The 17,252-nt window shown below is 43.7% G+C and overlaps 1 protein-coding gene across 2 annotated transcripts in view; it reads right to left on the bottom strand.

Moving 5' to 3' along the window:
* Positions 1–104: 104 nt before the first annotated feature.
* The window catches only part of IQCK (IQ motif containing K), a 124,941-nt gene continuing 107,793 nt past the window's right edge, over positions 105–17,252 (bottom strand). For both annotated transcript variants that reach the window (XM_075899410.2, XM_075899411.2), the window contains one exon: positions 105–1,059. In XM_075899410.2, coding sequence (XP_075755525.1) covers positions 959–1,059 — 101 coding nt within the window. In that variant the 3' untranslated portion in view covers positions 105–958. The remainder of the gene's footprint in view (positions 1,060–17,252) is intronic.

Genomic DNA, 17,252 nt, shown 5'->3' with positions numbered 1-17,252 from the left:
CGCTGGTTGTTGCATACTGATATCTTAAGTACACCTCTGAAGGACTTTCAAGACAATCAATGTGTACCATAATGACTGTATATAAGTATAATAAATTGAAAAGGTTGTAAAGCATGGGCAAATGTTTTATTTTCAAAATGCTGTTCTTAACAAAAATAAAGGCATTACTATTTACTTACAACATTTGTGATTTACCTTAATCTTTAAATATCCTATTGTCTATTGATATTATAGGCAGAACTAGTCTGTGTGAAGTATAGGCAAAATGGTACCACGATTAGTTTTGATTGTGCATCTTATCTGGCCTCATTTAAGTCAATGAGATTTTTGTCAGATCCAAACAGCTGTGTGAGGCAAACTGTGAGGCCTTTACTCAGAGCCTGCATGCCCACTGTCTTGCACCTTCTGTAGTTATCTATACTTATGCAAAATGGGTTTAAAGTGCTGCCATTTTGCTCTAGTTGTGTAACATACTCTCTTGGCCCAGACATGACAACACGAGGCCCTCAAACTGCCTTCAGGAGTACTGAGCAATCTCAGCTTTCACTGGAGTTGTGGATGCACAACATATCGGACAACGAAGATCCACTGAAGCCAAGGATGCTATGCCTATTTACAGCAGCTGAGAATCTGCCCCTTCATTTTACTCCTAGATCTTGTATGGGCAAAACTACCATTTATTGCAATGGGAATGTTCTGTTTAGCCAAAAACTTCTGAGCATTCAGAACTGAATGCAAAGCCTTTGGTCAAACTCAGCTCCTGTTTATAAGTGGGCATAATTCCACTGACCTCAGAATAGCGTTCATTTATGCTAGGGATAAATGTTTGCCTGCAGTGTACAGAATGACTGCAAAACCAGGTCCTCATGTAGACCCATCTTGATGTACAACTCTTCACATATTAAAACAAGCATGTAACTTTAGAAGCATATCCAAACCAGGTAACATACAAGAAACTTCACTCCATGAGCTCTGTATTTTGCGGTGCTGGCGAAAGAAACAAAATCGAAACTCCAGAACAATGTGGTGTAGGTTCTTCTGACTCTAATTTGCTTCCCACTGCAACCATATAAAAGCAAAATATTAAATGTTTAACTTTCTGCAATACACAGGCACTGAAATAGTTTCTATTGTAAGCACACTGCCTGCCTCATAAATGAGTAACCAAACAGTAATTATTGTTAGAAATGCGTAGCATCTTTTTCCCTGAAAAAAGTTCTGTCCACAGATCCTCAAACTAGGGTGGGGAACCTTTTTTGGGTCAAGGGCCTCACTGATGTGGCTCCTTACTGGCCATGCCTACACTACAGATAAGATTGAAGCAGGCACAGTCAATCTTCCAGGGTTCAAATTAGCAGGTCTAGTGAAGACACCATAATTTTAACTGAGAGGGCGCTCCTATCGATGCCTGTAGTCCTGCTTCAAGGAGTAAGGGAAGCCAAAAGGATACTGCTCGCTTTGACTTCTCGCAGTGTGGGCGGTGCCAAAATTCAAGTTAATGTACTTTAATTTAAACTACGCAATTAACGTAGATGAAGTTGCATATCTTAATTCAGACTTCTCCCCTTGTGTAGGCTGGGGCCTAGAGAGGGAGAAAGGCATTCCTCACATTCCCCTTGCACACCAAAGCCCAGAGGGACCCAGACTAGTAGATTTTGGGTACATCTACACTGCGGGGTTTTCCAGGATAAAAACTTCGCCATGTCCAGGGAACACGTTTGCTCTTCCACTTTTTTTTTGCAGAAGAGCAAGCGCGCTCTTGTGGGGAGCCCTGTATACATCGTTCTACAAGGAATAAGGGCTCCTCTGAAAGAGGAGGCTTTTCTGCCATCTAGATGGGGCCAAATGGGGAAAAGCCTCTTCCAGAAAAACAATCGGAAAAAGCGATAGTGTAGACCTAGCCTTTGTGTGCTCCAGACTTGTGGTGGCTAGTGGGGGGGGGGGGGGGGGGGCTGGATCACCAGTGCAGGCTCCCCAAGCTAACGGGAGCCCTGAGACTTGGGGGCTGGATCCTGGCAAAACTGGGGGGCAGCATCTGGCCCCCAGATCTTAGGTTCCCCTCCCCTGTCATAAACAATCCCCACTGACATTCATTGGCACTATGCCTATGTAATTGAAGGCAGAATTTATTTCCTAATTAGAAGTCCTCAGACTTGGTCACTGGGGATGGGGAATCAGATAAAGGTGAAAGCAGTTCTTTGAGGACATCTACACTGTAGTTACAACCTGTGGCTAACTAGTGCCAGCTAAATCTCAAGACTTTTTAACTGAGGCACAGACATTTGGGCTCAGATTGCCTCCTGGGCTCTAGGGGCCCTTCCAGGTGGGTGGGTCCCAGAGCTCACCTCAGCAAAAACTTCTAAATTAAACAGCCCTTAACCTGTGAGGCCAGTTCAGCTGGGACGCACAGTGTAGAAATATGCTGAAGTTTCTTGACTTTGAAGAATTTTTAAATCTATACTAATGACAGATCAAACCTTGCACCAAATTTATCTGTTGTTTTCAATCACCAGAGACAACAGCAAGGTCAATAAAGAATAGTTTTCTCTGTATCACAGTGCAAACAAGAATGTGATCCATGTGATCTAGAAGGGCCTGCCAAACTTGGGGGGGAGGGAGGGAGAATCAGCCAAACAAAGAGCACAGGGTTGCTTGCTGTAGTAAACAATTCTCAGTGAATAACTCCCCGCCTTCCACCCCCATAGTATTGTAGAAAGCTCTACCCTCTAGTGAAAGCTCCTTTCAAAGCTCTAAGTGGTATAATGGCAGATTATTGCTTGTCTCAATGGGGAAACATGCAATCAGGGAAGTTCTCTGCTATCCCATGTTCTATATTGTGCTGTTCTTAAAGAAAACTTAATAGACATTTTATGTAATATTTTTGTATATTATCCAGTGCATGCACTTCAGTAGGGCGCTACAGAGTCCAGCTCTTCCAGCTAGAGATCAAACAGATAAGTTGGGAAGCTTGTATGCAGGAAAGGAAATGTAACTGTTAGCTTTCAGGAAGGTTCAGGTCCAGGATAGCTTCATTAACCTGTCAGAAGTGCAATTTAAAAAAACCCTTTTACAGTTACAGATAGTTCTGGACATAATGGGTCCGTGTTCTTATTTAAACTATTCAACCAAGTTTCCCCAGCCTGAAAGATCTCAGCTTATGCAGGCCCAGCTCGAGCCATTCCTGTTCCCCAGGAAGTGGGCGCACAACACATGCGCAGCTCTGCCCCGGGTGCACGGCACAAGCGTGACCCTGCCCCCCGGTGCATTGCGCACCTTACAGCTGCAATTGAGTGCGCGGCGCCTGATGGCAGCTCTAAGAGGCACCACACCTGATTGCAGCTCTAAAGGGCACTGCGCGGCCGGTTAGCCTCTCCCCTTAATCCAGCCCTGAGTTTATGGGCAAACATACCAAAACACTTTTGGAGGTGGGGAAATTCCACATTTGGTAACATTTAAAATTAAGTTTTCTAATAAATCCAAATATGGCTGAAATTGCAAGGTACACCCCAGACCCCACAGCGGAAAAGGCAATGTAGGTACATATGCAATGCGTAGTTGGTACAAAACCTTTTTTTGATATGTCACTTGGCTTACTGGATGCTAAAACATTGTTTAAAATGTATTCCAAGTTACTATGATGAATGTAACCATTATCCATTGGAATATTTGCTAATGGACAGCTATTTTGTTTAATATTCCCAGAATACTACGGGGTTACTCCAGGGTGGGCAAAAGGGCCTCTGGAAGCCGGATCCACCCCCAGGCTCTGCCACTCCCCCGTCCCCAGGCCAATCAGGGGCTGGGGGAAGTGCATGAAGTTTGCTTGCTCCCCCACCGCCTGACCAATCATGGTCTGTGGGTGGGGAAGCAGGGAAGTGCACTGGCCCTGCCTCTTCCGCCTGAGGCCCCACCCCTTTCAGTGCGGCCCAGGGCCACTTAAAAAATTTCTGAAGTGGCCCCTGGTAAAAATATTATTGCCCACCCGTGGGTTACTCATTGGGTGCGTCCAGCTGTCTACACTGGCTGCTTGAATTTGCGCAAGAACACTGACTTTGTAATGTACAAAATCAGTGCTTCTTGCGCAAATACTTTCACGCTCCTGCTCGGGAAAAAGCCCTCCTGCACAAGAATACTTGCTCAAGAGGGCCAGTGTAGACAGGGAAGAACTGTTTTGAGCAAAAAAGCCCCGATGGCTAAAATGGCAATCGGGGCTTTCTTGCGCAAAATCGCGTCTAGACTGGTCACAGATGCTTTTGCGCAAAAGCACTTTTTGCGCAAAAGCATCCTTGCCAGTCTAGATGCGCTTTTGAGGAAATACTTTTAATGGAAAAACTTTTCCGTTAAAAGTATTTCTGCAAAATCATGCGAGTCTAGACGCAGCCTTTAAGTATTTCCTAAAACTCTGAACCTAACACATATTGTTCAACATTAAAATGAAAAAGGCTGGGTTAGGTATTTTGGAGGTGCCCAGTAGTAGTGCTATTAGTCAGAGGCTTCAGTGTTCTATCACAGACCATGTTATTTAGACATGGCATTTTCAAAGCTCATCACACTAAACCACGAAGCACAGGATGTCAGCCTGAATTTGGATTTCAAAGAATTATTTCAATAGCTTCAGACATTCCCTTGCTTCTCAGATGCGCGAAAAAAATAAGCTTTCCGTGAATTTCAGATGTATGGGAATATAGGGGAAAATCCCTTTTGTTAAGCCTCTTCACTGGAAACTTAAGTTTGGAAAAATATATTTTTCAGGCAGTTAGTCCTCAAGCTGCACTTACTGCAATTAAATTGAAAATATTAGGCCAAATCTGTGGTTGGTGTAAATCGCCATAGTGCTCTTGAAGAATCTATGGAGTGGAGCAACAACAATTTACACTAGCTGAGGCTCTAGCCCCTACTTCCCAGACAACCAAGATTGCAATTCTATTGTGTTGAAGAGAGCAGACTTCTCACTGGAGTGGGTTTTTTGGGAATCATTGCGGGAGGGGAGGAATGAGGAAGGAGAATGTAGAAAACACAGTTGAAAAATTAAATATATACTGCAAAAGTCAAAGCAAACCTTGTGGGATGGCCAGATTCTACTCTAACACAACTCCAAAAAGCTTCAGTGCCATAGGAGGCATGAAAGTCAGCCTCAGAAATGTACAACAGCTAATTTAAGATACTTTGTTAAACCAACACTCCTGAAATCTTACTTCTGTGCAATGTTGCCAACTCATGGTTTTTATCCTGTGAATCATGATATTTAGTGCTCTTGTATTAAACATCAGCTCCTAGAGAAAGGGATCATCTTTTTTGTTCCGTGCTTGTTTCTGATGGTTTCCTAGTCCCTGACTAGAGCGCCTAGGGATTTCCATAATCAAATAATAATGAGAATCTTATGTTCTTTTTTTTTTAAAGTAAGTTTCTTGTCTTGCTGGTTGAAAAGGAGAGCTTGAAAATGTGCCATGAATGTAATCAAAAGGCTCAGACTCCAGAGAACAAAATCTCAAATCATCATTAAGACAATCTCAAATTTTAACGGCTTGACCCATGATTTTTGAGTGTTTGGGGTTGGTAGCGCTTGTATAATACTTCATTGTTTACTCCCATGTTTTCAAGGTATCATATCTTTGATGTTTCAAAATCACATTTTTATCTCTCTATTTATAAAAACAAGTTTTTTCTGCCGCGTGGACAGAATGATGTCATCAGGCTCTCTGGCCATGAAAGCAGCCAAAGAGCAGGGAGTTGGTGGGTGTAGTGAGCAGGGAGCAGCCCCCTAGTACAGTTTTAAATTGTTAACCCATTGTTATCCCATTTTAAAGTGTCAATACTGTAATTCTATCATTTTACTGATTAATAAAGGCTCATCTTTTAAAATATACATCAGAACCTCTTTAATCTTCACAGTGAAAATGCATTTTGTAATTCACAAAATCCTGCTCTTCTGGTAATGGAAGTCAATGGGAATTCTGCAGTTGACCTGGATGGGAGCAGAAGCCTGTCTTGAAAGAGCAGGTAAGGCAGTATTTGTGTGGTGCTATTTCTATTACATAAAAAACATGGTTATGTATCAGTACAAGTGCTGGTATGTGTTCAGAATTGTGGGTCATTTTATACATTGTACCACTTGCGTGCTACAATACTTACAGATGGCAAGAGAAAGAGCAATTTGAATTTGCTTGGTTTTACACTTTTCAGTGAGCATCTAAGGGAAAAATTCAAAGCACACAGTGTTTTTAGCTACAGAATTTTGAAAACTGCATGGTTAAAATGTCAGGGTTAAATAATAACATTTTGCTCTATTGATTTATGCATTAAATACATACATCTTTACCACCTCTGTGAGACAACAGAGGTAATTTTTCATGGGCAACCCTACCAGATAAATTTGGAATTAAGACTGAAATCTTCTGGTTTGGTTGTTTCAGCATGACTGAACAAAGTATGACCTACTTCATGCACTACCTCGCAGTATAACCAGTGTTAGACAATATCCTAAGCATACAAAAGGTTTGCATGCCCATGCACTTGATTTTTTTTTAAATAACAGAAATCAGGAGAATTAAAATAGCAATTACAACTTGAAAGTGATAAAAAATGCCACAGATTTGACAGACTGGTACAATAACACTATAAGGAAATTAAGCCCCATTAAAGAAAACCTATTCCATCTAGCTTATTAGCAGGGGCTTATGGTAAAATATATATATAGAATGGAATATCACCCTAGCATCCCAGTGAAATGCCAAAGCAGCCTGAACATGAAACTGGAGCTGCAAACAGTCATGCTGGAACAAGACTTGGCTTTTAAAGAGACAGTGACTTTTTAAATTTTTATTTTAGCTCCTGGGTCCTAGAAGTCTCCAGCTAGGCTACTAACAGTAAACTCTTTTGCTTCAAGAGATCCTCAGTCAACAATGATAGGAAACTGATACAGTGAAGGAAACATTCTATAAGCCAGAAGTTAGGTCCCAAATGTGCCTCTTTCCAAAGCAGCATCTGCTGTTGATTGCTCCAAAGGTGATTTCACACAGCATACATGTAAAAGGCATAGCAGAATGATGAACCTTTGTGCAGACTCTTCTCTGAGCCAAAATAGTTTGTAAATCGTATGTCTATATATATAAATATGAGGTCTCCTATCCACATAAAACCCCTCTGCTTATGATTCTGAGCGGAGTGTTTTTTCATACCCTAGAGTGACCCAAGTTAGTTTGTCACAGGCTGATAGAAACTAGTTTTAACTAATACAAAGCCTGACCAACAATGCTAGGTGCTGAAGTACCCCCGGGCCACTGACAGCAGTGGAAGTGGAGGGCATCTGGCACCTTACAGCAACATTAGCCCAGATGTTATCAAGTAAAATCATTATTGAAAAGCAGTTTGCAATTCTGCTTTAAGGCAACTAGATTTATGCAGGGTGTTTCTGGAATTCCATTCCATTCATATGCATCATGCTTGCTGTATTTACCCTGGGTCTTCATTCCTTTAATCAACACAAACAATTTGCCTACAACTATTTAAGGGCCCCAGAGCTGATATAGATACAAAGACAAATAGACACACCCTACTATAGAAACTTGCTGACAGTGGAGGTGGAATGGCTGAAATTTTTGGAATATATGAATTAGCTGGCTGCTGTTTTGCACCCATGTAGCCTGACGACTCAGTAAAATATGGGGGGCACGGATATTTTTCTTCGCAGCTAGGCCATTCTAGCAATACTAGCCAATTAGCCCGTCATAAGATGGGATTTTCAGGTCTCTCCACGTCGGTCTTCTCTCCTGAGCCTCTGGTCTCTCGCTCCGTGTCTCTCTCTCTCTCCTCCTACTACTACTTCCCTCTCTCTCTCTCTCAGCTCTCCTCCCCCTCCTGCCTCTCACTCGGGGGACCGCAGAGTCCAAATGCCTTTTGAGCTCAACACTCCCCGTGCTGCATGGGGAGCGCGGAACCCAAACGGCCGCTTGCGCCACTTGCTCCCATGCAGCGGCCCAGCTGAGCGGCGCAGAAGTCAGCCGAGGGCCATGGCGGGAGGCAAAGGGAGGCAGGGCGGTGACATTCAAGGCCAGGGGGTAGGGCCTGGAGCCACTGTCACGCCACACATCACCCTCCACCCCCTTTCCCCTCCCACCGTGGTGCGAGGCTCACTTCTGCTCCGCTCAGCCAGGCTGCCACGGGGGTGCAAGCGGCCGTTTGGGCCCCACACTCCCCATGCAGCATGGGCAGCCCAGAGGGAACAGCCAGCATTTTAGGCAACAGCGCTCCGCAGAGGGAACAGCCAGCATTTCAGGCAACAGCACCCCCCAGAGGGAACAGCCAGCATTTCAGCATTACAGACTCTCAGACACTGGGCTACTATATTCTAGCAATATGTATTCTCTGTGATGTAATATGCACATTTCTGCTGCTCTCTAAATAATATGGCAAAACTTAACAGTAGTTTGTGGCCTCTAAAAGCATGAACAATACAAAAGCTCTGCATTACCCCTCCTTCTCACCCATATTTTGCATCCTGCCAATCACATTAAAAAGAGTTCTGGAAATGCACACTGGAATATTCCAAATATTTATTGACTAAAAAGGAAATATTTTTGTTTACATTTTCTAAAATGCGATTCAATGTAGTAAAACTATATACTGCTTGTGGAGTCCAGGAAAGCTCTGAAGATTTTTTTTATTGGTGTTTTGCTTCCTTATCATTTATGAAGGTAGCCATAAAGGGTGGAGGTGGTCATTTTATTTTATTTGATTTTCATCAGAGGTGTCTAGTCTGGTTTTGTTACTGGCTTTGTTGGAGGTATTAAATGAGTATTGTGAGTCCTCAAACCTTAACAGAAGAGGCAGGGGTGTTCAAGCATTTATACACCCTGGAGTTGGGTTAACAAAAAGAGGTTAACCAAAAAACCTAAATGATTAAAAAAAATCCCTTTCAGCTGTTTCGCTTTTAGTTTTATCATGTTTCGATTTCACTAGTTCTCTGGTCACTAGTCTTCCAGAGAAAACAAATGTAAAAACAAGTAGAATGCCCTCCCCCAACAGCCCCACATCTTTTTTTTAAAAATGTACTTCGTTCAGCCTTCTCTCTGCACAAGCTCTTTTTTCCCCTTTGTTGGTCAACATTAAGGTTATGCCTAGACTGCAAGCTTCTTTCAAAAGAGAGCGTCCACACAGCAAAAGCACAACGAAAAAGCAATATGCTTTTTTCAAAGACAGTCTACACGTTGGACGTTATCTCGCATTTAAGTTGTTATTAGTATGGACTACTTAATCGTAGTCAGGTGGGCAATGAAATTTTTGGGTGTAAAAAGTACAAAAATAATAAAGCGCTGTAAAACTTAGAACAAAAATTCAGTTCTCCCCAAATTTCAGTTGTGTAGACGTACCCCCCAGACTTCTCTCGAGTACCCCTAAGGGTACTCGTACCATTGATTGAGAAACACTGATATAAACTATCACTTTTTTTTTCTGCCATGAGTAATGTAACTTGCAAAGGTTTTAGCTTTCCAAAGACATCTGACTCAGGGGCGTGGACCATGCAGCAGACTCTGCATTGAGTCTTATGACTTTCATCACATTCTCAGCTGTTACTGCCAAGATTAAACTTTTAAACATCTTGTGCATTTTGAATTAGCTTGATAAAAACACCACATACACAGCTATCTACATGGTTTGTTCTTGGATTATTCTTTAGTGTCAAAGAGGTTTGTAAGGCTTTTTTTGTGTAATATAAAAAGTGTGTGATTTTTGCTTATTTTTTCATTGCAAACAATTGTTTTTATGTATCTGAGGGGTAGCCGAGTTAGTCTGAATCTGCAAAAGTGGCGAGGAGTCCTGTGGCACCTTATAGACTAACTGAAGTGTTGGAGCATAAGCTTTCGTGGGCAAAGACCCACTTTGTCAGCCAGGGTGGGTCTTTGCCCACAAAAGCTTATGCTCCAACACTTCAGTTAGTCTATAAGGTGCCACAGGACTCCTCGCTGCAATTGTTTTTATGATGCCCATTTTAAACAATTCTGAATATAGAGCATTTGTTTTAGGAAAAATTAGAAATCAAATTAGCTGTAAATACTGTATTTTAAAAATAAAGGGTCATTCAGGCTCTCTCTTTTGCTAATTGCAGGACTGTTATTTACAGTACATGTAAACTGTACTCAATCTAGTTAAAAGTATCCCAAACTATGCTTCCCTTCCACTATTCCCCAGTGTAATGACCCAGTCCTGCAAACATGGTGTAAATGGCTCCATTGACACTGATCCATCCAGGTACATGAATAAGTTAATATTCCTACTTGTGTGTAGCTCTGGGAGCCTGGAAGTTTTTCTTGATACTCAGCCTAAATTATTTTCCCGTTGCTAGCTTTGTTGATTTCTCTTACCCGCCACCCTCCTCCCCCACAGACACAATGTACCACACTCAACAAACCTCCTCTATATTTTGTATTTACACCCTTCGAACATGTGCTGATTCATGTCCTCCTTATTTGTACCAGCCTCAGCAGATATATTTCATTTTGCAAATATCTCCTCACAATTCAGTGTAGCCACTTCAGAGCTGTTTAAAGAGTGACTATTACTTCTCTGCTCTGTGACAGATTCAAATTATGTTGATCTGTGCTATTTGCCTGATGCAAAGATGTAATTTGCTGCCTACTATCACTCCAAACTAGGGGTCAGGTTAGCTACTTTCAAGGTTTCTCCTTCTGCTGGAATATATGTATTCCTCCTCTCACCATCACACTCCCTGCAAATAGCAGAGCTTGCATTTTCCTGAGAAGAATTTCATTTTATTATTTTCTGGCAAAGTCTCTAACCTCGCTAGAACCCTTTGTATTATCTGCCTGTTACCATTGGTTTTTGCAGTTTCTGTCAATTTAATATCATCTGTGCATTTCATTGCTGTGCTGTTAATCACATCTTCCAGATCATTAACAAATTAATTAAGAACACAATCACCAGTCCCTGAGGTACCATGAGATATATCTACTCCTAACAGTAAACTGCAGCATATCCTATTATTCTGTTTCCCGACAGTTGCCTTAAAGACATTTCTTTTAAAAATCTCAATACAGAAGAGTAAGAAAGCAGATGAAAACAACTATTTCTGGGAATATTAATGCGTCTGCACTCTCCAAAGAGAAATACAGCATGAAACCAAGTTGCACATAAAGAACATTCTGTTCTATGTCTCAAAAGTTACCTGCTGTGCCTTCATCACACAAAGTTATCTTACACAGCTAACATATTTGATTAATTTGTTTTAGCTGCTAGCGTCATAGTTAATTCAAAAATGTTCACAGGTGAAGTAATATTACTTCTAATATTTTCCCAATAAAAATGATTTTTTTGTGATTGAGATGGACACCTCCATGCTGTATGAAATTGTCTTATGTATACAAATGCATAACTCAAAGACGCTTTGGACAAAATATCTCATGTAACCTATCAATTTTAATGTCACAATCTGCTGCGTCTGTATATCTTATTTTGGTCATTCTTGTGTGTAAAGTTAGAAATATGGGGTATGGAATGGTTTTTGGTTTAAAATGTGAAAAATGAAAGCCATCAAGGTGTTTCGAATGATCGGTCACCTTAATGACTGGGGGATCAATTTAACAGCTTTGGAACAACCTTCTTTGTCCTTTCAGTCTACCCAGTGGCTGGTCTTAGGAAGACATTTGACCACATCAACTTATTGGGTCTCACCAGATAATTTTCTATAGAAGATAGGAGAGGGAACAACAAGTTCCCGCCCAAAGTGGAATGGAATCTATAAACAATGGGAAGTTATCTGTCCCTTTGTCTTTGGCTGGCATGACACACCCAAGAGAATAGCCTGGGGTTTCCCGGGGGAGGGGAGAGATCTTCCCTGGCTTGAAGGTTCACCTGAAATAAGAACAGTTTTAGGGTAAGGTTGCAATAAGCTTTAGTGCAGGGTTAGGGAACCTAAAGCCCAGCAGCTAGATGCCTGGATCTGGCCCCTGAGGCTTGGGCCTTCCCCACCATTGAGGAGCCTGCGCTGACATTCCAGCCTCCCACTGCCTCCCCCCAGCCTCCGGCCCCTGACTGATTTTTCTGTGGGTCAGCAGCCCCCAACCCATAAAAGGTTCCCTTACCCCGCTTTAGTGTGTTAAAACTAGCTATGCATTTTCTTTTATTTTAAAGTTGTAATTTACTTCGTTCTGTCCGTTTTCACTTGCACTCACTTAATCTTACCGTTTGTACTTAATAAAATTACTTTTACTTACTATCAAGTCCAGTGTAAATTGTTATCTGGGGGGCAATCAGTGTGCACATCCTCCTTTCATTGTTAAAGGGGGCATACCTGAATGGGCTTTTAATGTGTGAGACTCTCACACAGTGAAAGATGGAATTATGTGGGGTTCTGATTACATTTGGGTATTGGTTTCCTGAATGCTGTGCCTGGAACTGCATTCTCCCAGAGCTGAAGTGATTCAGTATCTACATTGCTCCTTGGGGGGAGGAGAGAGTGGTAGTCTGAGTTCGTGCCTGGTCTGGGAAAGACCAAAAGATCTAACTCGGTGTTTCTTAAACTGTGTTCGGCGTGGCACACCGGTGTGCAGTCGGAGGTGTGCCGCAGAGAACAACAGAATTGAAAATGGCCACCCTTAAAGGGGCAGGCAACCTTTTTTTGTCTCAATAACTTTTCCCCGACCCCTTTTTTCCTCAATAACTTTCCCCCGACCCTTCCCCCCCCACACACCTTTTTTTTTTTTTTTCTCAACAAAAAAAATCCTTGGTGTTCCACATTTAAAAAAAAATGGTTTGGTGTTCCTTGGTCTTAAAAAGTTTAAGAAACACTGATCTAGCTCAACAGAACAGGGTGGTGAGGAGTCCCACAGATCAAGAAGGCGAGTATCAGTGGCTTTATCAGCATACCAGGAAGGAGCCCCAACTGGTCTTCTGTGACTGCCCCGTCACAGTGTTATTTTACAAAACAAAAAGAGGAGGAAGGAAAGAGAGCAACTGGGAAGCAAGAAAGAAGTTTAAGATGCAAACCGCTACACCTGACATAGCAAACCAGTTGTTTTTCCACAAGCACACCAGCGCAAAGACAACCAATGTAACAGACAAGAATGTCGGCATGATAGATTGCATATGCAAGTGATGAATAAAGACTTTAAAGATTTCCAAAAAATAAAGTCTGCATGGTTTTAAAATCCTTACATTGCACAACACATACTTGTTCATTTCCAATACTGTCACAGCTGTACTGCTCCTTCTCTGTACATTGCTCAGGTTTTATGAGGCTCAGACTGTTCCTAGCCCTGGCATAGATGCGCAAGATACCTTAAACTCTTGGACTTCTTGGATAGGTGATAGCCCTGCACTGCCAGCTGCTTCCTCCCAGCGAACTTAAACTGATACACAGCTGCTCTGTACCACCCGGATAAAGTTCTGTGCTTTAAAAATACAATCTGGTCATCAAACAACTCTTAGGACCTCTAGAGAGAACATCATTTCCCTCCGGAATAAAACATGACAGGAGCGAAGAGCACTTATCAGCTAGAAAACATGAAGATACAGCCAACCATAGCCACCTGTAAAATGGCTACTATATCGCTACAGCCCTTTAGCACTAGCAAAATGAGAAGGGCTAGCTAGCCCCAGGAAGGCATGCTGAGAAAAAGGAAATATGTGTAACATCCTGCCAATCTGAATCATAGATAACATGAAAAAAACAAGACTAACAAAACATGTAGATCATTTCATGAGCTTTCGTAGGTACAGCCCACTTCTTCAGCTCATGATACCATCTACATGTATTGTTAGTCTATAAAGTGCTACCAGACCAATTGTTTTTTTTTGTACAGCCTAACTCAGCTACCCCCTGAAGCTAGGTAACATGAAGGCAACTATAGGTTTAGCACTCCTGTTAACTAGCCTCCAATTAAAAGAATTTCAGCTATCTGTGTAACAAAGTCAGTGGGGAACAATATTTTCAAATAAAGTAAAGTCCAACCGCTGTTGGCCCACAGCCTCTTAGAAGACCTCTTAGAAGGTTTTGCTACATAGAAAGTAAGCACATTTATTTTTGTCAAACATCTTAGACCAAATTCATCCCATCAGATTTACTAAATCAAGTAAGTTATATGGGTGGGGTGACTCTTACCCTTGTGATAAAATCGAAAGTTAGTGCAACATCATATTTCGTTTTGAGTTTTATGTTTCTCCTCTCCACTTTCAAAATGAATGTACTAGAAGAAAGAGAGAGCAGACTATTTAGACCCTAAATCTAGCTCAGGTTCAGTGACTGTAATAGAAGTGGTATAATATAGCAAATGAAATATAATGGATCTATGACTACAGATTGAAAGGAAGAAAAAGAGAGTTACTCACCTAGTGCAGTAACGTCTGTTCTTCGAGATGTGTGTCCCCGTGGGTGCTCCACTCGAGGTGCTGGGCTCGTCCCGGCGCCGCAAACCGGAGGAATTTTCACTAGCAGTAGCCCCCCTGCCGGACCGCGCATGCGCGAGCCCCCCTTCGCGCCTTTCATCTGAGCGCGGTCCGGTCTCGTCAGTTTCCTCCCAACCGGAAGCATCTGAAAGACATAAATAGAGGCTCCGAAGCAGGGAGGAGGGTGGGACGTGGAGCACCCACGGGGACACACATCTCGAAGAACAGACGTTACTGCACTAGGTGAGTAACTCTCTTTTCTTCATCGAGTAGTGTCCCCGAGGGTGCTCCACTCGAGGTGAGTACACAGCAGTGGTCCAGCGTGACTTGCGTGCTTCGGACCTATCGCTTACGGGCTGTAGACAAGACAGCCTGAGCTACCCTCGAATCGGAGTTAAGTATGTTCGCAAGGGCATAGTGCTTAGCGAATGTGAGGGTGGACGACCAGGTTGCTGCACGGCATATGTCCTGCAATGGTACTCCACGAAGATAGGCAATGGATGTAGCTATACCCCGGGTGGAATGAGCACGAAGACCGCTCGGAAGAGACTTGTTGCGCAAGGCATAACATTGCGTGATGCAAGCAACGACCAAACGGGAAATGCGCTGTGCAGAAAGCAGTTTGCCTTTGGAGCGTTCGGCTGTAGAAAGGAAAAGCCGTTGAGATTTTCTAAAGACTCGAGTTCTGTCGAGGTAAAAGGCCAGTGCTCGCCTGACATCTAGTGTGTGTAGACGTACTTCTTCCAATGAGGAGTGAGGCTTCGGGTAGAAAGTCGGTAGAATTATAGGCTCATTTATATGGAAAGCAGAGTTGACCTTTGGCAAAAACGCTGGTTGGACACGCAGGACTGCCGCATGACTGAAGAATTGCGTATACGGCGGATCGGAGGAAAGAGCTGCTAATTCGCTTACTCGACGCGCCGACGTAATGGCAAGCAGAAACACAGTTTTCATAGTGAGCATCCGTAGATCACACGTTGCGAGCGGCTCAAAGGGTGTGCGAGTCAGAGCGTCCAATACCAGAGGTAAGTCCCAAGGCTCTGGTGGGATCCTGTGGGCCGGATACAAGTTGCCTAGCCCCTTCAGGAATCTCTTGGTGATAGGGTGGGCGAACACCGAATAGCCGTCCACGGGAAGACGGAAGGCTGAAATTGCCGCTAGATGCACCCTCAGGGACGAAATAGTTAGCCCCGTCGTCTTTAGATGCATTACATAATCCATTATCTGTTGTATAGACAACAAGTGAGGGTTAAGATCCTTAGCCAAACACCACGAGTGGAAACGGCGCCATTTATAGAGGTAGGATTTACGTGTTGTACTGCGTCTACTGTTAACCAGTACGCGTCTCACTTCTTGGGAACATAAAAGTTCCGAAGCTTGGAGCCAACTAGGAACCATGCTGTGAGGTGCAAACGGTCGATGGCTGGGTGAAGAACCGTGCCGTGTTTCTGGGATAGCAAGTTGGACAGTTGCGGTAGTCGTCGTGGGTAGGCCGCTGACATTCTTGACAGCTGCGTTAACCAAATCTGTCTGGGCCAGAAAGGTGCTATCAGAATCACTGTTGCACCATCCAGTGCTATCTTCTCCAAAACCCTTGGAATGAGTGGGAGAGGAGGAAAGGCGTACAGTAACTGGTGGTGATCCCAGTCCAGAAGGAAGGCATCGCCGAGGGAGTTCGTGCCGATGCCTGCTCGTGAGCAATACTGAGGACATTTCCTGTTGTGTCGAGTGGCGAACAAGTCCACTTTGGGAAAACCCCATTGCAAAAAGATGTCGCGGAGCACTTCGGGATGCAATTCCCACTCGTGCTGTGAGAGGAAATGCCTGCTCAGAGTATCGGCAATAACATTGTCCTTGCCAGGGAGGTATGCTGCAGTTATGGTGATACCTTGTTGAATAGCCCAATTCCACAGGCGCACAGCCTCCGCACATAGGGAGCGGGAGCGTGACCCCCCCTGCTTGTTGATATAATACACCGTGCATATGTTGTCGGTGAGAATCTGTATGGAATGTCCTCGGATGATGGGCAGAAAGTGCTTGCAAGCCTCGAAGACTGCTCTTAGTTCGAGAAAATTTATATGCTGAAGCGATTCCTGGGACGTCCATAGACCCTGCGCACGGAGCTCCCGAAGGTGGGCGCCCCAGCCGAGTAGAGAGGCATCTGTAGTGATTTGTAGAGCTGGTTTCTGGGCATGAAAGGGGACCCCTATTAGCATGTTGACGGGGTTGTCCCACCATGCCAGGGAAGATCGCACCTGACTGGGCAGAGAAACCACTCTGTTCGTACTGCGCACCCGGGGCGTGTACACAGTGAACAGCCAATGTTGAAGACTTCGCATATGGAGTCTGGCATGCGGAACCACATACGTGGTGGCCGCCATGTGTCCCAGTAGTTGCAGACAGGTAAGTATTCGGGACTTTGGAGAAATTGATACTGATTGCACGAGGTCCTGTATGAGTTGAAACCTCTGTACCGGCAAGTATGCCCTCGCGGTTAGGGAGTTGAGTCTTGCGCCGATAAACTCCAGGTCGCGAGTAGGTGTTAGGAAGGACTTCTCGACATTGATTATGAGCCCTAGGGCTGTGAACAAAGCAGTAGTTGTAGACACTGCCCTTGTGGCCTCGTCGAGTGTGGGAGCCTTTAGCAGGCAATCGTCCAGGTATGGGAAGATTGTAATATCGAGACGTCGCAGGTAGGCCGCCACTACCGCCAGGGTCTTGGAGAAAACCCGTGGGGCTGCCGATAGTCCGAAAGGCAGCACGCGATATTGATAGTGGTCGGACCCCACTGTGAACCGCAGGAATCTTCTGTGCGCCGGGTGTATAGTTATGTGGAAGTAGGCGTCTTGAAG

This window comes from Pelodiscus sinensis, chromosome 15, assembly GCF_052426305.1.
Source record: "Pelodiscus sinensis isolate ZL-2025 chromosome 15, ASM5242630v1, whole genome shotgun sequence".
NCBI lineage: Eukaryota > Metazoa > Chordata > Testudines > Trionychidae > Pelodiscus > Pelodiscus sinensis.
The sequence above is the reverse complement of the archived record's forward strand: the minus strand, read 5'-3'. Positions and strand labels throughout refer to the sequence as shown.